Below are 23,558 nucleotides of genomic sequence, written 5' to 3' on the forward strand. Positions count from 1 at the left end.
AGTACTACAGAAAGATCGATGCCTTTGATCCTTTAGCGAAGCATTTTAGAATGATTAAACAGCGTTATTGATAAGCTTGATAACCGCATTAAACATCACACCAACCTGTCTGATCTTTCGTTTGGTTTGTCCTCAACTGGAAATGAGAAAGCATACCAGTTTCAAAACATAGCTGTTCCAACATTATTTTCAGTCAACAGAAATTACAATCATTCGATATATGTGCACAACATTATAGACGTTGTGTATTAATGTATATGGCACCTGCGGTTGACGCTCTTATGTTGAGCCACAGATGCACGTACGTTTTGCAGCATGCAGACTCCTCTTCAGGTGTATAATGACGGCGATGAGGATGATAATGGTGACAATGCCAACAGATCCTGTAACAATGGCAATCAGTTGATTCTTGCTCATAGTGTCTTCACTCCCGATCAACGGCGGAACTTGTACTGAGACAAAAGGTTTATCAAAATGAAAGTATGTATATGTGCTTTCCAGATAAACGAAAGCATGTTAAACTTATATCTTGATCAGACATTCATCTATGTAATTCGTCGTCTACACAGACACAAATATGGAATTATTTCTTGGTAGGTCTAAGGTCCATAAGAAATTTAGACACTGCTCCACCGATGCCACATTGTATTTTATTGTGTCAGTGACGACAACATCCTGAATTTAGGTAAGAAAACGTAAACTCTGTGGATAACAACTTCTGGTTTACAGCATATAGCGATATGTTTATGTAGAATCTTACACTGTTATCAAGCTCGAGTGACAACAACCATCTGATAGGGACACATATCCATGACATTAGATAGGCAGCAGAATAACATTGACAACAAAAGACAGATAATACATAACAGGTAGCATACAGATAATTGAATGATGCTAAATGAACAGTCAGAATAACAAATAGTACACACGTAATGACGCACACGGGTAAAGAAGTCAGGTGTACATTAAGGATAATTGTTAAAAGGATCAAACAGTTGTGACAAGCTGATTGGATTATAATAAAGCAAGAAATTGTTATCCATAAAGTTGTACGTTTTCTACTTAACAACTTCTAGAATGCCAATCAACCAGTTACCAAGAATGTATGTTGTACAACATGTACAGCTATGATAATTCCAGTTTGCCAACATGATGAGATCATATTTTGTATGGTCAAAACAGCCTCCGATATACATCATACATATTAAAATAGAACTGCAATAAGATTGACAATCATCAATCTCTAGCGCATAACTTTTATCGAGGAACGGCCATTTCCAAAACAGAAATGAAAGCCATCTATATCTATTACACTAAAAGTCGTATTCTTATGTAGATTAAACGTTTCCTTATAGATATTGTGTGCATATTGATTGAAATTAACACTTCTTGTATATTTTGTATCCATAATTACCACCAGATGTATACCTTTTCACTCACTCACAAACTTAAAGTGGACTTGTTCTCAGCTTCATCTCAGACTTAAGAGTCCCCTCTGCTATTGTTTACAGAAAAAATATTGCTAAAAAAATGGAGTTGGCAATATACAGGAAAATGCTAGGTTATATTCAACAAATCTTTCCTTGCATCCTTTTTTAATATTGTACCTTTAGTTCTATATGTATTGCAAATATCTAATGACAGTCAATCGGTCTCACTGATAGATGGGGCTATCCCACTACTAAGTAAAACACTAAATACCAAGTACATACATGCACTGACAATGATCTTTATCATCACGAATTATGTTCCCTTCCCTTTAGTAGCAGAGCAGGACATATTCCTGGCATTAGACGTGATAAATCATGCTTCGTCAACTCTTGTCCATAACTAACTTTGTCATTATGGTATCATGTGTCGGAGGTGACAGAGTGGTTGGGTTCGTGCACGACACAAACAGCAGTTACGTCTCCAACATGTTTACCAATGAAGACCTCTAGGCTGGACGCCAGATTTTTGTAGCAAGGTATAAGATTGCACCTCATTGTTACAGAAAGAAACTTATAATAGGTTAATGACGTAGCTCACATCGAACGTTAACATGTGCAACTGCTCGTCCGGGTGTCATCATGTGTCCATTATCAGCAGTACAGGTCAGTTTCCCTTGGTCAGAATGGGTTATGTTACGTTTGAGGAACGTAGAACCAGTACTTGTTTGTCCGTTGTGAGACCACCGGAATGTGTGGACACTAGGGTTGGCATCATCTACTACACAGTCTACACGGAGGTCTTCACCGACACTGGCATCAAGGGTGTCATTGCCTGGTTCCAGATGTACCACTGGCGGGTCTGAAGAAATCAATGATCAATCCACAATTAAGTGACATATTCCGTGCAATAAGAAACACTAGAATTTTCATTTCATAAAGACTAAAAACTGACATTCACACATTCTACACTACCGTACCTCACGACTACCGATGTACATACCCACGGGGCAGGTGTACGCTCCCGCATTCAATAAAGAATCTGTTAAATGTCCATACATTATTATTGTACTGAAGAGAAAACACGAAATTCATATGACGCCTTTGTTATGTTTGTCACAGAAATATACTTTCATACCTTCGTAAAATGAGCTACTAAGGGATTTCATTTGTATTGGCATAAATTGCAACCCTCGTTATTCCCTTTTCGTGAATCGTAAATGACTTACACAGAACGTTGATTTGAGTAGAGGCTAGCACATTCCCTGCACTGCATTCTAAACTGCCAGAGTCCGACTTGGATGTTACTGTTTTACTTAAGGTTTGTCCATTGTAGGAACGTCCGTTGTGTGTCCATCTGAACGAAGTGACCGGGGAGTTGGAGTAGTCGACCACACACACGACACTGATCACCTGACCAAGGGGGACGTTAAGGACACTTCCTGTTGGTTCCAGGTGGATTTGTAGGGTGGCTGAAAGATGTGACCACGTATACAATATGCAAACAATCTTATTATGAGTCTACTTATTTATTCAAATACACCATGTTCCTTTTAGTCAGTTTAGATATTTCTCATGAAAAAAATTCTATTATGTATATTTCTCACCTCCAACTCAATGGAATACCACCCCCACCCCACCCTCACCCCACCCTCACCCCACCCCCCTCACTACTAATGTATCAAACCCATCTCTACGACATATCACCCAACGTCCCTATTGTGTTAAACCTTCTTCCACAAAATACCACCCCACGTCACTAATGTGTCAAACCCACCTCCACGACACACCTGCTACCCGCATCACTACTGTATCAAACCCACCTCGAAGAAATGCCACCCCCACATCACTATTGTGTTAAACCCACCTCCAAGACATACCACGCCAACATCACTACTGTGAGAACAGCCTGTCACTGTTCCCCAACGAGTGTGGGAACACTCGTCTAGGGAGGTCTCGGTCCCCGCACAGTTGACGTTACTCATCCAAACAAGCCCTTCACCTGGCCCGTAAGACGTTGTCACATAGGCGCTTGTCCTATAAAAGAACTCTACAGGTTGCGTGATGATTCCTATACTCATTTGAACAGTGTTTGTCATATTAAGATTTATTCGTCTAAACTTCTTAAGCGAAATATGTTTAGAATGTCATACTAAGGAGTAAGCTTATGTAGATGACATTAACAATACAAACAAAGACAAAACATTGAATACAAATAGCTAAATAGATGTATTTCTGTGAATCAGACGGTTTACAATTTTAGTTCCCTTAGCACCTGGTATAAGTTCAAAAGCAGAATTTATGTTTTCCTAAAATGGCAAGGTAAGACGTTCCCCCCCCCCCCCCCCCCCCAAAGACCTCAATAGACCTACTTACCAAGGCAAATTGGCCATTTTGCACACGACTTGTGCCTCCTGTGAGGAAAACGACGACCCTCTACAAACTGTTCCCCAGACATTGTTGTGAAGTACTTCCACCCGACCACGTCCACGAATTGTCGAATTCAAGCGTATTTGAGAATATGCTTGAACCAGAATGTACCAAACATTACAAAAATATCACATAATATTACCTTTGTCAATTTTGCATCAATGTAAGACTTACTTGAGGAACACCTTATTGGAACTACTGTTAAGGAATATTCAACACTATTCCATGTCTTTAAGTGATAATTTACACTGGGCCAAAAGGCAGGCAGCACTCACCATGTAAAGACGTCACAGCTTTCACCAAACATTGTGACAATGTGGAACGAACGTCACAATCCTGAGACAACACACTCATCACCTTGTTATGACGTTTTAGTAATTAATTGCTATGATATTATTAAATCATATTGAAACCTACCAGAGGGACAACGTATTCCAGCTACAGTCGATGAAGAACAGTTTACATTAACCCAAGGATAATGCAGACATTCATTGAAGGAGAGTTCTGTGCCAAGACATTGAACCTTGTCTAAGATAACTGGAGGTGTTGATGTCTTTGTGTAGGCGATGTAACTCGCCCCAATACTGAATATTAGATTTTCAAATATTAGATAGGCAATTGATAAAATGTTTATATATGCAAATATACATTTCGTTCCTAAAAAATTAATTTGTTTGTGGTATACTTATGATTCGAATCTCATTTCTCTGATCGTAAATTAGGAAATCGAAAGCAGCTCACACAATGATGACAAAAATAACGGATTAGGCGATGCCACGTTAGTAATAAGTACATGTGTTTCACATGTCAGAGGACACGCACGTGTGTCTTTTAAAGATACAACCGATGTAAAATTATTTTTTTTGCCATATTATTGTCCATCGATAGCCTGAATCTCTTCACAGAGAGTCAATCAAGATTTTGTTCTTACTGTCACAGAAAGCCGTGACTTTGTCAACTGACAACACCCTCTTTGACACTGATCACAAAGATCCATGGATATTGTCTGCCGGGTCAGGTTCTGATATGGTGTCAACATATGGTTGCTTGAAGACACAAGCTCGCTTTTCATAGCTTCGTGTATTTCATTTGGTGACACATAAATACTTAATCGCAGCTCATTTCTCAGTTTTCTTTATTGCCGCAGTTTCTCTTATGCACGCAAGTACCCCAGGTGACTGCTCAAAAACAGTTGGAATTATTGGTCTGTAACTTCGTGTAGGGATGCACGACCTGTTTTTATCATATTTGTGGAGGTACTCTCGAGTCGCGATTTCGCGATCCCGTCTAGCTTCATTTTCGAACCAAGCAAAACAGGTCCACAGAAGGCTTTGTATGTAGTAAATCAAAAGACCGTTGAAGTTATTCTGGTTGTATTGATGCCATTTCTATTTGAATATCATGGAAATTGTATTAATTATTAAATGTTTAGTTAATATAGCATAATTGTGTTTATTCGCTCCACGTGAATCAGTAAAAGTTACGACAATTTCATTTTAAGCAAATATATATGGTAGTAATTTACACGAACAATTACAAGCAACAACCTTATGGTAATAACTTTAACTTGCAACAACAATTAAGATAATATCATTTGAATAAATAAAGTAATCGGAATTCAAATTCCTCACAAATACCCCAACCCAAATATCACCATTCGGAATAGAAATGTATCTATAATATGTTTCTATGTATGCTTATATTACATGAAATCATGCTAATCGTTACTATTCTTGTGCATGTTTCAGATTTCATATTGTCCAAGCCATTCACTATATTCTATATTTAAGTGTTGTTTTTCATAGTGCAGCTCAACACATCGGGTTAGTTAGGATTACTATATTCTTCAGTTGTAATCACCAACCATATCTTGTTTAATATTACATAAGTGGATAAAGAATATCTATACAATTACACATTTGTATGCTTCATTTTCGAACCAAGCAAAACAGGACCTCAGAAGGCTTTGTATGTAGTAAATCAAAAGACCGTTGAAGTTATTCTGGTTGTATTGATGCCATTTCTATTTGAATATCATGGAAATTGTATTAATTATTAAATGTTTAGTTAATATAGCATAATTGTGTTTATTCGCTCCACGTGAATCAGTAAAAGTTACGACAATTTCATTTTAAGCAAATATATATGGTAGTAATTTACACGAACAATTACAAGCAACAACCTTATGGTAATAACTTTAACTTGCAACAACAATTAAGATAATATCATTTGAATAAATAAAGTAATCGGAATTCAAATTCCTCACAAATACCCCAACCCAAATATCACCATTCGGAATAGAAATGTATCTATAATATGTTTCTATGTATGCTTATATTACATGAAATCATGCTAATCGTTACTATTCTTGTGCATGTTTCAGATTTCATATTGTCCAAGCCATTCACTATATTCTATATTTAAGTGTTGTTTTTCATAGTGCAACTCAACATATCGGGTTAGTTAGGATTACTATATTCTTCAGTTGTAATCACCAACCATATCTTGTTTAATATTACATAAGTGGATGAAGAATATCTATACAATTACACATTTGTATGCTTCATTTTCGAACCAAGCAAAACAGGACCTCAGAAGGCTTTGTATGTAGTAAATCAAAAGACCGTTGAAGTTATTCTGGTTGTATTGATGCCATTTCTATTTGAATATCATGGAAATTGTATTAATTATTAAATGTTTAGTTAATATAGCATAATTGTGTTTATTCGCTCCACGTGAATCAGTAAAAGTTATGACAATTTCATTTTAAGCAAATATATATGGTAGTAATTTACACGAACAATTACAAGCAACAACCTTATGGTAATAACTTTAACTTGCAACAACAATTAAGATAATATCATTTGAATAAATAAAGTAATCGGAATTCAAATTCCTCACAAATACCCCAACCCAAATATCACCATTCGGAATAGAAATGTATCTATAATATGTTTCTATGTATGCTTATATTACATGAAATCATGCTAATCGTTACTATTCTTGTGCATGTTTCAGATTTCATATTGTCCAAGCCATTCACTATATTCTATATTTAAGTGTTGTTTTTCATAGTGCAACTCAACACATCGGGTTAGTTAGGATTACTATATTCTTCAGTTGTAATCACCAACCATATCTTGTTTAATATTACATAAGTGGATGAAGATTATCTATACAATTACACATTTGTATGCCTAGATAATGTATAATATTGTTCTCATTATTTAGATTGATGTCAACTCGTGTGATGTCATGTGATGTGAGTGATGTCTGAAACGAGAGACGCATTGGAGATGGGTGAGGAAGTTGGGCCACCACCCAAACTTTGGAGGGTGGCCAAAGTGGTGAAGAGGAGGTGAAGCAAAAGCCAGTATGCATTGTCCACGTCCCAGGATTGCAATATGGAACATTCCAACCAGTATCTGCCATGAAGGATGTTAAAAACAGACTTACCAAATTGAAAGAGATACGCGAGAAGAGACTACTATCTCAACCCCAGGCTGTGTTTATCAAATGACAAAGACATCTGAACTTATACTAGACGCTGCAGCAGAACACCATGGACACCACAGAGAGTGTTACCAACGATTGACTTTGAATCTCAATCGCCTCTCGTCACACTCTGATCCCTACTGGCCATCAAGTTCCACACCAAGCAGGAGATCTTCAGGAGACCATGTATTGTTTACTCTTGACTACATATGCTGCGATTCAGAAGGGTGGAAGAAACTCAGGGTCAAGGGAACATGGACAGTTTCAATATGATCGATGGAGAACCGTACTGGAGACGGCCTAGAAAAGTGGTGACGAAAAACTTCTCACAAGGATTCGAGGGCAAAACTTGTTCGCCTGTGAAGCAAAGTACCACGAGTCGTGTAGAGTGAAGTACACACCGACTTCTGGACAAATCGAGACAAATGAAAATCACAGAGGCCCGTAAGATAGCTTTTGATGTTGCGAGTAAAGTTATTGACATGGATATCCTACAGCAGAAGACGATGTTGAAACTGACTGATCTGTGTAAGATGTATATTGATAGTTTGCAACTAACTGAGTTTCCAAATCCAAACATCCATGGTGAAAACCACAAAGGAAAGCTTGAGAAACACTATACATACAAGGGCAGGTTGTCTTTCTGTATGTTGAACAGCTGTGGAACCTTTCAAACCTATACAGTGTTCTCTTTCGAAATTGACGTCAGAAATGTTGTTATGAACTCGCTTATTCAGATATGACCAAAGAAGCTCGAAGTTATCTGCACAAGACACCTTCGCACAACCAAACAAATTGAAATTGCCACCATCTGCTCAGGATCTTCGAAACAATAGTGATGTCCATCTCAGCTTGAGAAGTTCATAAAGTATATCATAACAGATAGAACAGCCACCCACACATCTAAATCATATTGACACGTACATTTGATAGGACAAGATACCTGTAATGCAGTAACAAACGGAGAGTAGAAACTCCCAAAGCATGTGTTGATATGCATGACACTTCACAACCTGTTCAGAAGTGAGCGGTTGATCACAATGCTCAACCGAATGGGCCATTGTGAGAACTACACGTTTGCACTGGAAACAGCGCTGGCACAGGAAACATCAACTCTATTGTCAACACACATAATTCGGATTTGATAAGTTTGATCAATTGCTGAACAATCTAACTGGAATTAGTTCAGTTCATACTGTCCATGGTATCATGCTACAGGATAAAGTAGACAAACCAGAAGATCATGGTGGCACCCGTGTAAACATCCCTTCAATTCCGAAGGATAATACTACCAAACAACGTTCGATGAACCATAATCAACACAAGACCAAATAGCGTCCATTCCAATTTGGAATGATCGTTGGATTTCTTTGGAAAGATCGCTCATTCCAACATTTCCAAAGCTTGGAAAGATCGATCTTTCCAAAAAATCCAAAATTGGAATGGCAACATTTCCAAGCATATTTCCAAAATTGGAAATGTTTGGAATGGCTTGGAATGGTTTGGAATGGTTTGGAAATATGGTTAGAAGGAAAAAGTTAAAATATGTTTTATCAGTAATTTGGACAATAACAACAGTTATTTATTGAGTTTAAACTATATAATAATATATTTATCTCAAACATTCACTACTTGTCTGTGTAGCGAGGGGCTTTTACAGTCTCAGTCCCTAAGGTGGGAGAGAGACCCGCACTTGACTCGACAAGACCCTAATAGGTCTCAAGATTAAGTATTCGGCTGGATGGCAGCTGCCATTTAATGACAAAACAGACGGTCGTCTAGACGGCTCACATGTAAGTGCGCCGACATGTGCCTAAGATCATAGAATGGACAATCTTTAGTAACATCTAATTGATTGTTGTCTCAGGCCAGAGCTGTGAATAATTCTGTTCATTGAACAATTGGAATTCAGGAAGTTATCAATAATTGTTTTATTTAACATGTTTACGACATAATATTATGACATCAGGACGTACTACAGACAGAACCATATATTTTAAAATCAGTTTGCAATCAGTTTAAACTCTTTAACCGCGGGAAACGAACACTGAATTATTTATGTATGCTTCAATAGAATACAAAACATGTTTTTGTTATCCTTATTACAAACAAAAAATAATAATTCCAAACCGACAGATTTCAGATAACCTGAAATTACACTTCGTGAACAAGTCGGGCGTCCTTATAGACGTGTATTTATGTCATATAATGAGAGACTATGATTTCCAAGTCCCGATTATCATGTCAATGATATATCAGTTTTACCACATGTGCACAGACCGCCTATACTTTTGCATAACTATTCTCAACTGAAAGTCCTATCCTCTTATCAAATATTCTGTGAGAGTAATCATCATTAATATAAGAAAACTCATTCTCATCAAAGAATACAGAACAAATGACTCAGATGCATACATTTATTACCATGCTTCATTCATCACGAAGCAGATTTACATAATTTGTGAACAGCCCTTGAACTGTGATTATGAATTTTACCATTGTCCATATTAACATAATAATATATACATATATACAAAACAGGTCAAGTTTGGAATTTTGAAATATGCCATAAAAGGTAGAAGGTGGGGGGGGGGGGGGGGGGGGGGGGGGGGGATTCCGTCAAACAACTGTCAAACCATTTATTGCCATGTACGTACTTGCACACAGGGAAGTCAGCGCTGTCTGGGGCTCCAGGTAAATAAACATCGTGGTTTTATGACGGGAGATCAGACGAACCGTGAACCAGAGGCATGCGACGTAATGACACCAGGGTATTGTCTCTTGAACTGGCTAATTGACTTCATATAATTGGTAAATATATTCGTTTTGACGACCGTGATTCATGCGCATCCCGGCTCATTAAGTGGGCTCCAGGCCATAAAAACAAAACCACAAAAAACGCCCCAAACTAATACAACAGATAAAAGCGCCAACAATCTACGTAAACTAGGTAAAGACATAGAAATAGTTTGGATCCCTGCCCACGTTGGGGTGTTTGGCAACGAACATGTAGACAAAGCAGCCAAATCAGCACTAAAATTAGAAGAAGTAAGCATCCCAAGCATCAACCTACCAAAATAAAAAAAAAGAAGTTAAAAGTATCTCAAAGGAAAATAGCGGCAAAATAACAATCAGAAATATGATTGCAAACTAAAACGCCACTCAAAAAAACATATCCATCATAAAACCAAAAACATTGACAGAGTAATAACCAAACTACAAACAGGCCACACTAAGTTAAGCTCTCACCTACACCTAATTAAAAAAACCACCAAACCGGTAAATACCCCCACTGCAACTAAAAAGAAACGCCCGAACACGTATTATTCCCGTGTGACATTTACATTTAGAGCGCCCTATTCAATACTTTATGGAACACATTACCAGCAACACAGACCAAACAACACTCCAATCCTCACTAAATTGCAACAATCACATGACTGTACTGAACCCCCTACATGACTTTAAACCTTTGAAGCACTAAGCATATATCTAATCAAACCAGGCCTACTTGGCCGCATTTAAAAAAAAGGACAAAAAACAAGCTGCCAATAAACCCTAAAATTCCTAACCTATAAAAACACCCCCGTAAGTAAGCATGTTCTGATGAGGATATGAATGATGATGATTCTAAACTACTCCATGGTATGTCAGTGCTGAGCTGACCCAGCTGTCTTCTTTCTGCAACCAGGCAGGAGGTGGTGCAAATGACGAGACACCTGTAATTCGTCTCGTCCGTGGTACGATGGACGCTGCTGTCTTGGTTGTTTTACTAAATGTCTCGTCGGCCACTTTTTTAGCGGCCCTCATTTCATGACTCTCCCAGTCCCTCCTTCTCACATTGAAGACCCGGTTGCCATCCTCGTCGACCGAACTCTCTTCTGACGACATGAGCTGCGTTTTTTTCATTACTCGAATGTACTTGGTCCTTGTGTGATGAGGTAGTTCGGATTTTTCAATGCCAGTTACACGGTTTCTGCTTTTCTGAAAGCAAAACCGTTCACTTTATAACACCCACCTTTCTTAAACACGAAATAAAACGAAGACAAAACAGAAATGTGCCCATTACTTCAGTAGAATAGTTTGTCCTGAGCATGTTGTGTTTAGAGTCACTATAAATCGAAATTCTGTAAATGGGAAGAAATATATATCTAAATCTATAAAAAGAAGTCTACAGATAATCTTCAAGTTTCAGTAACATTAACTTACAACTCATAGTACATATTATTTGCAGTTGAACTCCTAAAGTAAAACTCACTGCGTACAAGCAGGAGTTATTTAAGACGTTTTAATGCAGGAATAACAAACATGAAACATTTTATTCTCATTTCAGAGAAGCAATTGCAGCAACTATAGTTATACGCATCGTTACATTCCTAACTATCTATCTGGTACTTGGTGTGAATATTAGTCACTCCCCACAGAGTATGAAACATGAAACATTTCGTAGTATAGATAAATATACTACCAAAAGACATGTTACAACAATGATCTGAAGGTATGATTGGATTTATATACGTTTTAAAATGACACGACATTTCTAACAACATTGGAACATATCGCAAGTAAGGGAGATATGTCAGTTACGATTCCGATATTCTGGTTTTGTTTATCAGAACAATTTAAGAAAAATCTCTGTGGAATGGCTGGGCAGCTGAGTGGTGATCTGCTCGAGGCTAATTTGTGTCGATTTAACATGTTTGACAACGAAAGTCCGGATCGATAGTAATGTAACTCATCAATATAGAATATTTGGTAACGGAAAGAATTGGATAGTACATAGTACATTTAGATAAGAACGTAGTGAAATAAATGGCTACAAATTTGATAGATTTGCTCCTCATAATTTATCTTCTAGTTGTGGTTACTTTTATCAGGGTAATGTTCATTATCTGTTTCAGTACCCAAGGTACAGTCCTCTGAGATGCAATAGTAAATTATGTGGAAGGAATTTGTCTGGAGGGAACTTCATATAGGCATTGTCTGTTGGCCTTCTTTATTTGAGATAAACCATTCTTTAAATCATTAAAAACAAATGCTTCCTAATTTATCATATTCTGAGAGTTTCTGTAATTGTATTTGTGGCATATCTACCTCTAACCAATTTTCTATGTGCATATACATGCGGCCGCGGGTGACAGATTTATTAGGGTCATTGGGTGACGCTCAGGGTTTCTATAAAGGTAGAAAGATGGCGTTATGTACCTTTTTATGGCGGAAAGTGTTATTTGTGTAACATTAGTTATTTAGGAAATGATTTCAACTATTTGAATATATTGACAACACATTTACATTGAGGGTGCAATGTAAATTCGTCAAGTAACATTTAAAAGAAACTATTAATTTCTTGCAACGACAATAATAACTACCAAGAAATGGTAAGATTTAAACCTTACCTAACAACGTTTATACAATTCAATATTACTGAGACCGGGCAAAACCCTGCTGTTAAAAGAGAAATTCATACGCATATAATAGCAAGCCAATGATTTTTTAAATTTTGTTGCTAAATCGTATTGCTCAACACAAAATAGTATTGAGGACAACAGGCAACCTTGCCTTACTAGGCTTGGTAATGGAAACATATCCGTCGGATGGGCATTAATGGATACACATGACCTATTATTTCATATATTGACAACTGCTCAAAAATCCGTTTCAGTAATACCTAATTTTAACAACAGAACAGTCACGGTTTACTTTATAAAATGTTTCGAGGCGTGATGTTGACAAACAAAAAGTAGTACGCCTCATAATATCCTTTGATCAATGACCGCTTAAAATGTATGCAGGTTCAGTCGTTTTACTCTTCTGTATATGAATTGATTCAAGCCAGGTAAATAGGAAATTCAATAAGTCAGAGCAAAGTTATACATGGAATATCAAAGATATCCCGAGGTGATTAGCGACACACCTCTTAATAAGTATTATGATGAGTTTATTTCACAGGTTAAAATACTGTGAAAGACTTAAAAAACGATATTATATATATTGACTGGATTCTATTATCTACTAATGTGCAAAACCACAAGCCCTAACCACTGACGTCAGTACCGGCAAAGCACTCGGGAGCATCGCTTGGAATCTTCTTCTTATTATTATTTTCTAAACACGTTGTATGATGATATTGCATTTACATGAATTCATTTGCCAATGTCCTAGTTGACTCTCCGATGCATATGTGCATCAATGGACGCCCAAAATATTATTTCGAAGCTGTTATGCGAATACATGGAAGAATACCGGCAGAGATGTGCCCCACTTTTACTCTTATGTAGAAGACGAGCGAGTGGTAGCTAGACTGGCAAAAAGCTCTTGTAAAATATATACTTTCATATTAAAGGTTAAAAAAAAATCTCTTTCGCGCCTGTGGTTTATAACACCTCCACAAATGTTTTCTGAACAGTGATTGAAATTATAAACAAGTTACACAAGTCGTGTGTGTTGTCCCAGTCATTAGAAGACTGACTAAAATAGCTGAGCTACGCGTGTGTCGACTCTGGCGTTAACTAACAAGACAGAGACTGGGGGATAATAGAAATAGTCTGTCACGTAACACATTGAATATATACAGGTGTCGGGTGATGGTCGTGCCACTGTTCATAACAACATTTTCTCAGCACTAATTACAATGATATAATGACAAAGCAATATATTGACATGTTACAAAGGTGGGCATTATAGACAAGCTAATCAATGCTAGTCAAGTGATCACGGTTTGTTAACTCACGTTGATTGGACAGTCTAGACAACACATGACGGCCTTTCCGTCTTAGAATTGTAGTGTATACTTGTAAAATTACCTGGGGCACTATGTATATATATACACTCATAATATAAACAACAGAAAATTACCCGGGGTGTAAACTATATAAGGGTAAATAGGTAAATATTAAAAGCAGGCAATTTACCAATTTTTATACACCCCGGTTGTCCTAATAAAATTCTCTATTCTAATCTATCCTGCTGTTAATTCTGCAAAAATCATATGTATTCCAAATTCCACCTCTCCCTATAACCTTACTCCACTGGGCACCTTTTAATTATATATTAATAAGGCGCCACTCACCTCATTCTAAATTTCTCTTTTTTTTAACTCGGCGGCCATGGCCAACAGGCCTATATAAAGTCACACCTCAAACACTTCCAACAATTGGCCTTACTTTGCCCAAGTTAAGCTTCACTCAAAATTCATCTTCAATAATCCAAATTTTATATCCTAAGGGGGTATTTAATCCCTCCAGCAACACAAATCTTTCAACTTACCGTCAGTTTCCTTGAATTCTTTCTGGACGCGTCCGTGTGTTCTTTCTCTTTTCCGTTACGTGTTCGGGATAGCTTCTCTTTCTTCGTTAACATGATCCTGGTCATACCATCTGGAACATAATGTTTCTTTCCTTATTTGGATGTGAACTGCAACATACCGGTCTTTTTTCCATATCTTCAAATAGTGTACAGCAAGTCTTTAACCATTAGTTTACCTGTGAATGCTGCATATAATTCTTTCCTGACAGACTAATGGGAATGTTACGCATCATAGATAAGTCATTTCAAAACACTGAAAAAAGGTTTAAATCTTTCCACTAGTAGGCATGTGTACCTTTGCATTGACTTATGGAATTGAAATGTTTTAAAAATGTACATGACGGACACATGCATTTGAAATACACTTAAATGATAAAAATACCTTTAAATTCCTGTTTTGTCATGCTTGGAGCTATCACCTTAGAAAAGTCCCAGATGTATTTGACAACTTGTCGATTCTGTGCGGACTCCAACCTGCAACAAATGTTTTACTTTTATTATATGACCAGAAATATACATATGCCAATAACTATTACATATAATCTTCTTTAACGACTTCAGCATGAACTTATTAACTTATTTTGAAGTAACTAAAAGAAGCAAGATTATTAGGTATAATTTCACTGCATAATTAAGACATATTCGTTTAGATTTGAGATATATTGGTGGTACAGTTTTCTGGTACAAAAATAACAAAAAGATATATATTTATGTGACTGTCTCATATAATTTCCCATTACAAAGATTCCTAAGACTTTATTTATGACTATTTTCTACTGAAACGGGATTCATGTAAGAGAAGTAATCGTGGTGGTATTAAGAAAATATTATTTTTGCCAAAATTGCGTAACAGTCTTTTTCGGATGTACCTCCAATTTTATCAGAAAAACTTGAGGCACACAAAACTTTGCGACTCGTTCATTGATTATGGAGGTAAAATGAACACTAAAAATGCGATAAGATTTTAAAACAAGCCTATCTATTCATCTGAATAAAAAGTACTGTAATAAAAGTATAAGTGAAACAAAGATAAATTACATATGACTTTTGATAGTTTTGATTAACTTTTATCAGCGACAAACCTATAGGGGTTTAAAAAGAGATAAATAATTATATAGGTTACATACTCGGTCTCACAGACGCAAAGATACACATATCAACAGAAATAGTGCTTACAATGCCACAGCGTTTTCCTGGTGTAAGTCGACTCCAAACAAATGGTTGTCAAGTATGGTAAAAATGATATTTTCGAATTATTTAAATGATTGTAACAGAATGAACATATCGTCCTTTCCAAAATGATCACTGCACACTACGATACTTACGTGAACATAGGCTCCATAGTCCACCCTTTCTCAGTTTCAGCATGGTCGATCGCTGCCTTCAATGCTGCCTAAGGAAGAAAATTGATAAAATATAGTTAACAGACAAAAGAAAGAATCAATATTGGTGATTTTATCTGTGAGATAAATCTATCGAAACTTGATATTGTCTTATGAGAAACGCATCGATAACTGTAAATCGTGAAATTAATGCGATTGCTGAACCCAAGCTATTTAAAATAGATACACCTGGCCATTTAAAAAAAATTAAAAAATTACAATAAAATACAGTTGCATCCCACATCCACCTCTGTGGACACACCACAACATACCTACCTCACTCAGATACCTCCATGCACAAATTTACGTAACGTTCACACACATACACTCAAGACATAATTACTTTCATACTTGCATACCGGGGTACATACGAAACTCATACGCATTTACCATTCTGGACACAAACACAACGTTCACGCATACAAACACTTTCTCATCCAAACACACTCATCCAACATACAAAAACACTCTATGCTCCATGTCTACAATATACCGTACCACAACAGTAACAGGTCCATGCGTTGGTTTACAACTTGATTGTTTACAACTTGATTGTAAACAAAGTGGTGTTTTATCATTACACTAGTGCAATCTCCCCCATGCCAAATATTATTTTAGATAAAGAAAGTGAATGCTTTCAAGCCGAAAGTATCTGAATTGAACCTTAATCCGCTTATTAGTGCCGAGTACATCGGGAAAACAATCGTTATGGTGTTTTTCTTCCCAATAACAACACATAGTTTATGTTGATTGCCCTCGTTTAACGAGCTGTATAATCTCGGTCGCTAAACACGGTTTTCCACATATCCGCCGTTTTGATGTTTTGCTGGGATCTTACCCTTATGTTTGTACTGACTTTGCTGGATTTGGTCGAAGTTTGTGTTGGTTCCTGGACCCTGTTGTCCAAACGTGTAACTTTTGCAGTTAGGGCGGTAACCTGGAAATACAAATATAGTGAAAATTGACGGTGAAACGTATCATGGTATGCCCTACTAGTTCACTTACTGTTATATCGCATGATCCAACACTGGCTGGATGCAATTTTTAAAATCAATGTTTCCTTGTAATGACACGTAAATATATATTTAACTATAATTTTCCCCTTGAAACACGATAAATCATATCGAGAATGCATTTTAAACTGAATACAGTGTTGACTATCATCACTTACCTGTGTATTCTTTTCAGTAAGTTTGCTCTTGAGGTCTCTAACCTCGCTGTTTAAGTTTCCAATTTCCTTTTTAAGGTCGCCGACTTCGCCCTTCAAATCTGTAATGGCCCTGTGAAGTCGTCCTTCCATGACCCTCATGAGTTGGAGAAATTCCGCATAGGGGATTGACTTTCCTGTAATTAAGAGAAACATTAAATACTTACATAGCACCTGGATGACCGTTTTACGTTCTGGGAAAAATTCAAGTGCAACCTTCTCCAAAATATGCACTCAAATATCAAATTCAAAATATATTCGAGCCAAACAGAACTACCCCTCCTTGATATTCTTATTAAAAAGAGTAAGCTAATTTTGCCATCAACTGCAATCTGAAGTGTTATAAGCACTAGGTTGCAGTCATTTGAAATCCCGCTGGAATATAAGACAAGCCTCAGCGGCAAACATAAAAAGGATAGTTACATTAAATGATCTTGTTGCTGGTCGAATGTAATTGGTGTTGACGAATGAGTGTTTGAATATCATTAGCTAGGGCATTTTAATGTCGATTAAGCAATCCTTATCAATAATGGAGATGTTCCTCCTGTGTCATTCCGCGTATCTTGTGGCAGCTAAAGATGTGCCAAAATCATATAAATGTATGATTATTCATACAATGCGAAAAATCATTTCATACGTTGTGTGACATACCTTGTCTCATACGAGGAGTCTCAGCTTGAATTGCAGCTTGTTTCTCTGAAACATTAATTTGTTTATCAGATGCCGTATGAGTGCTATTTTCTAAGCAAATTGCAGACACATCGATGCACTACATACCATTGATCGCCGATGGATACGGATTTCATTTATCTTTATGAATATCCATTTAGATGTTGAAAATAACTGCGTGTCTAAGCATACCTACGATAATCTCTGATTGAAATGAAAGCAAATTACATGTTAAACTACACGAATGTGACAAGAAAATTCATGAACCTGCTCATAGAATTGTGTTTGATGAAAATACATACTACAGCTTGAGGCTCTTCTCAGTAAGTCCTGACCGTCATCTTCTCCATCTGCATAGAAAAGTACAATTTAAGAAATGGGCTTGGGTTGATGAAAATATATGAATCAGTTATCTTGAACGTGCTTTATTGCTCGAACATAATAGTTTTTAGACTGCATACATTTGCAAAGTTTATATACATTTTGCCATGCACAATAATTTACAGTTCATGTTTTTCTTTGATGATTGAGCCCTGGACATTTAAAAAGGTAAAGAAATTCATCTGCGACTGCAGGCGAGTCACAATCGTTATACTTTTTTTGCTTCACGTGGACTGCTAAAGCTAACGGTCAGTCCTACTTGTCGTAATTACAGACAGATATTTTATTACAGTCTCACCTCATATTTACAATATAAAATCTATTTAAAACAATTATGTATGAACAACCCATTACAGGTTATGAGAGACACTTTCTGCAATCACAGACACATTTCAACAGTTCAACCTGGCCACTAATTAGGAACCATTATTGTAAAGTTCGGTAAGAAATACCTGAAAAGTCGTAAACTCTTGTCATAGGTGTAGATGAGGCAACTGGACCGCTTCCTAATCTATTCTTTTTTCCATTTTCTTCCCTTTGTCTCAAGATTTTGTTCTTGCGCTTGACTGGACTCTACGATGAGACCAAATACAAAATTAAAATGTTTCCACAATATGGTTATGCGGTAAAACTTGAATTCGTCAAACACTTGTTTTCGACACTAGCAGCAGATGATGTAAACGGGTGATATAAGTGTTAACACATTTAGTAAAACAATCCCTGACAATATGAATATTACATATATAACTGACAGATGTATAACAGATAGTGCACAATGTTCAAGTTTATAATATATTACAACACCGATTTCATTAACATTACTGAAATCAGACCACTTTGACAATGAAATCGTTAATTGATTCAAGAAAGGTATAGACTGGCAGAAACTGAAGCAAAGCGATAGTGGCATGTAGAGCTATGTCTCGTCAGGCCAATGAGGCCGCGTGATCTAAGGAGCGTGAACAACATGGATGCCGCGTTTCGGCCGTACCGAACAGTCAAGCTGCGATCTCGGAGCTGCTCGTCCGATTGAAACCAATTGCAAGCGGAGACAAAATTATCTCCCTTACCCAAACATGATCGTTGCTCAAATCTATCTTGAGTAAATCATGAAATTAATGCGAGCATGACATGTATGCGAAAAATGCGACCGTCATTCCCTCTGATTATTTTTTTATGTTTCATTTCATCATGATAAAACAGTTAGTCACTTATAAGGTTACCAGGTTGAACATAAAAACGATCGTTAACAAAAACGACCAAATTTATTCTCTCATCACTCAGCCTAACAGTGATATAGCTGCACATAAAACGTTCAAGTGCGCTAAAGTATTACACATGGTGGGTGGAGGACCAGGGGCACTTTGAGTTTGACAGGTGCCATCAACTGGTCAAGTAACATCACGGTTTGTATATTCACGTTGATTGGACAGTCTAGGCTGGCGCCAACTAATCATGACGGCGTCTTCAGAACAGAACAGGACTTTATTTATTTAGTCTTCAGATCACTTGTTGTTACTTGAATAAAACTGATATGCATACAGATTTTATTGTTTATGATTTTTTTCCCATGACTTTTTTTCCTAACCTACTCTATGATTTTTTTCAATATTTTTGTCTCGTTCACCTTGGCGATATTCCTTTTGGGTCAACACTATGATGATACAATTCAGTTCATACAGACACACATTCAGTCTACTAATAAAACATTCATGTTACTCTATTACAAGAGATCAGCGTATAGTTTCCTGGGACATGAAGAAACCGAAATAAATGATACAACATTACTTAACTGTCTCACCGTATTTCCTTTTTACAAAATGTTATTCATTTACATTAGAATATAGTTACTGCGTACATTATTGTAAGAGGAAAGATGTTAGACTTAGTATAGATATTTAGTTTTCGGTTCACCTTTTCCCTATTCTGTATCGTTATATTATTTCCGAATGAAATATTGTTTAAATCAAAAATTGTTAACTTCCCCGGATAATCAGTGAATAATCTATTCACTATTTCAATTAATACCTGGTAATTGGTGGCAAATTCCGACGATGTGTCACTCTTGTCCTCCTCGTCGATCTGGTATTCGGATCCTTAAATTGAACATGATAAATATGTTGTAAGTATATAATGCATTGCTTACCTTGAATCTAAAATGCGAATCAGTATTTTGCGATTGACTAGCATGTGTTTCAAACAATATGTAAGTGAAATGGGATTGCTTGGTTTTAGCGTGTTTGTAGGGATATGGTCACACATCTGAATACTTAGTTTGGTAGTTTGGGTAAGAAGCATAGTTAAGCCTTTGTCCTATCGAATGATGATAACTGTTCGGTTTTCTTATAACATAAAACGCAGGTAGAATAATTACAATTGAAGAGATACTGATTATAAATTCAGAGGAAAACATGTAGTTTGCATGGTGGAACTAGATTTAGTCAGAACAATCTACTCAAAATGCCAGCCAAATAGAGGAATGATGTTAATAAACTCTATTTCAAGAGCCTGAATTCATATTAATATAAATAATTCATATATCAATTATTTGTCTTAAGTTATTAAGAAAATATCCAAATGACAAATAACCCAAAATATTGTAGTAGGTGACTGTAGTAATTAATAATTACGTTTACGATTTGAGAGAAATAAACATACACGCCGTGGTTCCCGTGCACAAATGCCGATGTCATAGAGAATTGGCTAAGTTTCATTGCAAATAAATCGCACACGTATCACTACCCATCATAGAAAATAACAAACTCATGCGGCAGTAACGCGTGTTACCTATGCATATTGTCAAATCAGTGTGAAAGCGGCAGACAGTCAAATTAAGCGGCGCCATACTGTCTATGGTTATTCTCAATGTTTATCAATAAACATGTGGTAATGTCCTCTTTAAATTGGCGTTGAGTCATCGTTAGTCAAGCCTTGACAAGACATTTACAGTGATAACAGGTGTCAATCATTCCGCTAGACATTCCAAGGCGGCAATTATCTTTGATCTTGAACTAGGGCCCGGTATGTGCGACATGTTATTGACAATCTATACTTTTTTGTGGTTTCTGCCAAACCGTCATTGGGCATATACTATTCCAAATTAAAAAGGCTGTTTTTGATATTTTTACCAACGTTTTATAGTGCCATTTGTCAAACATGTGAACTGAGAACTGAGCCGCGCAAACAATCTCATCAAGTGTATAATATGTCCATGTTAAAAAGGGGATTCAAACTGTAGTTACAAATTGTTTAAACGAAATAACACATATGCAGCTTCTTAATAAAAGATAGTTAGAGTTTCCGTGGCACTGCATGTTTGCAGAATAAATTACTTTTCATAGGCGATACAAAATCAAAATCTTCAGTTTTATTGTGACACTGCTTGTAGATATCACAAATAATCTTTGTTTATCAACATTGTTGTATTGGAGGTTTTTTAATAGTCGTATACCCGGGTGTCGCATTGTGCAGTTTTAGCAATGTACGGGGATCAAAAATCTAATAGATAACAACTAACGTTATACTATGTACATGCATACGGTAAAGCGATACGTTATTTTAGAACATATTTTAGAAATAATTGTCTTCTGTGTCAAAGGTTCTCACTATAACACTGCAGTTCACAACGAAGTGTGCTTTCTGCGACAGAGATAATAAAAGATGGTAGATGTAAATTGTTAGGTCCGTTCACAACTCTATATCGAACGTCTTATGTTAATAGAGTAGTCATTACATTTCTATATTCATGTATATGGCACTAAACGATTCCTTTACAATGTATGTATATTTGTCAGATATGAGCAATATCTCAGAAAGGGAAAACATTTCATAATCTTATGTGTGATGTTTTGCATAATATAATAATATCGAACGATAATGTATCTCCTCTATATGGTGATTTACACAGAAATAAACCGATGTCTTTACATAAATAAATATGTAGATATTTGGTCTTACCTGAGCTTTCTCCTGACTCTGACCAAATTCCATGCAGTGATGCCTCTTCCATTGCAAAAAGTCGATCCAAGATAATGAACAGCCTTTTTTCAACGCGTTTCAAACGTAACTGGCCATCAGACGTCTAAGTATATATGCATTTTGGATTTTTTAAACGGAAGTGAGAATTTGTATACTGTGGACGTCTCTGCCCAATACTAAAATGTTTTCACAATTCAGTTGAACGTTGAGTCGCAACGCACAGTTCATAAACGGCACCTTTCTTCTCACGATAAGATAATCTTATTGAAGGATTAACATATTGGCGCACATGTTTGGATCAGTGATTGTGATTTAAACAAAGCAGATTCTTCTAAAAACATCATGGTTTGCCTAGGTCACAGCCAGCAAAAGCGTTTACAAAATATAATATATTAGTTCAAATATTACTAATGAGGCCCTCTATTGTAGAAACGATCTTTGTTCTACGACAATCGTCAGTCGGTATGGGAAAACAAAATATTTGTTTATTTATTCAAATTTCATAGGCAATGTCATATGATTATAGACAAGGAAGATAAGAAAATAAATATAAAGAGTAGCCACTTTACATTTCAGTTAAATTTGCTCATGATTTGGTCTTTTCGTGGTAAATAGTGCCAAAATATAATATGCAGCTACCAGTAATTGTATCTACAATGATATAACTCAATCTGTTTTTCTCATCATTATTGCAGTGAATTGTCGTATGAAAGGCGTATGGCCTTTCTGAATAAAAACTGTTAAATTTAAACCAGACAAAACAGGTGAAAACTAGAATCTTTGAAAAGAGAAACAAGGGTAGTATTTTGATAGGGGTTTCACTGAAAAAATTAAGTTCACAGCGAAGCATTCTTGCTTAGTCTGTTCCTACAAATAGAACAGAAGGCTATAAGGACCAACCGTATTCCGTTATATGTGTTGCTTCTGTTTCATCGTTTCATACATTGTCCTTTCATCATGCCGGGTTACTATCTTTAGATACAAAAAAATCACCCCAAAAAGCTATTTTTATTCATTAAAAACAACAACAAGGAAAAGATTTATTAAAGGTAACAGTAAGTGTTATCTGAAATATTTATATTCTATTATCCCCTTTATTTGGAGTGGGAGTGTCACATCATCATTCAACATCGGCTTCACAAATGGGATGTGCCCGACGGGTACAAACACAAAACAAGATATGGTAAATAATCTAACTGAATATTATGTAAAAACTAGAGGTGAGTTTTAAGATAATAAGTTAAGGATTACTTCAGATACTAAAATGAGTTGTTTCTTTCGTTT

At 36.4% G+C, this 23,558-nt stretch overlaps 2 protein-coding genes across 3 annotated transcripts in view; both read right to left on the reverse strand.

Annotated features, from left to right (window-relative positions):
• Positions 1 to 23,558, reverse strand: part of LOC124149679 (deleted in malignant brain tumors 1 protein-like) — a 54,175-nt gene that overhangs the window by 5,850 nt on the left and 24,767 nt on the right. For both annotated transcript variants that reach the window (XR_007221835.1, XM_048398167.1), the window contains exons 7-13: positions 4,275 to 4,441; positions 3,804 to 3,951; positions 3,295 to 3,464; positions 2,657 to 2,899; positions 2,029 to 2,289; positions 306 to 452; positions 106 to 136 (exon numbers count right to left, since the gene is read on the reverse strand). Coding sequence is in view for 1 of the 2 variants with exons in the window: in XM_048398167.1 (XP_048254124.1) it covers positions 106 to 136; positions 306 to 452; positions 2,029 to 2,289; positions 2,657 to 2,899; positions 3,295 to 3,464; positions 3,804 to 3,951; positions 4,275 to 4,441 (1,167 nt within the window). In the remaining variant the exon portion in view is untranslated. The remainder of the gene's footprint in view (positions 1 to 105; positions 137 to 305; positions 453 to 2,028; positions 2,290 to 2,656; positions 2,900 to 3,294; positions 3,465 to 3,803; positions 3,952 to 4,274; positions 4,442 to 23,558) is intronic.
• LOC125381515 lies at positions 10,326 to 23,182 on the reverse strand. Its single transcript, XM_048398168.1, has 10 exons — positions 20,325 to 23,182; positions 18,749 to 18,869; positions 18,218 to 18,265; positions 17,898 to 17,942; positions 17,211 to 17,383; positions 16,878 to 16,976; positions 15,983 to 16,050; positions 15,040 to 15,131; positions 14,619 to 14,728; positions 10,326 to 11,336 (listed from the first exon to the last, which is right to left on the reverse strand). Exons 2-10 carry the CDS (start codon positions 18,771 to 18,773, stop codon positions 10,983 to 10,985), a joined length of 1,014 nt encoding a protein of 337 aa, XP_048254125.1. The 5' UTR covers positions 18,774 to 18,869; positions 20,325 to 23,182; the 3' UTR covers positions 10,326 to 10,982.

The sequence above is a fragment of the Haliotis rufescens genome, unplaced genomic scaffold, assembly GCF_023055435.1.
Source record: "Haliotis rufescens isolate VD_foot unplaced genomic scaffold, xgHalRufe1.0.p SCAF_18, whole genome shotgun sequence".
Taxonomy (NCBI): domain Eukaryota; kingdom Metazoa; phylum Mollusca; class Gastropoda; order Lepetellida; family Haliotidae; genus Haliotis; species Haliotis rufescens.

Bases quoted from the DNA above. Each gene is read 5' to 3' on its own strand.
- LOC125381515 (XM_048398168.1), bottom strand. From the start codon at position 18,773: ATGACAAGAGTTTACGACTTTTCAG. The intron at 17,384-17,897 runs GTATGTCACACA...TCTTAATTACAG, and splicing joins GACTCCTCGTATGAGACAAG to GAAAGTCAATCCCCTATGCG. The intron at 14,729-15,039 runs GTATTTTTATCA...ATTATGTTCCAG, and splicing joins GACAAAACAGGAATTTAAAG to ATGGTATGACCAGGATCATG.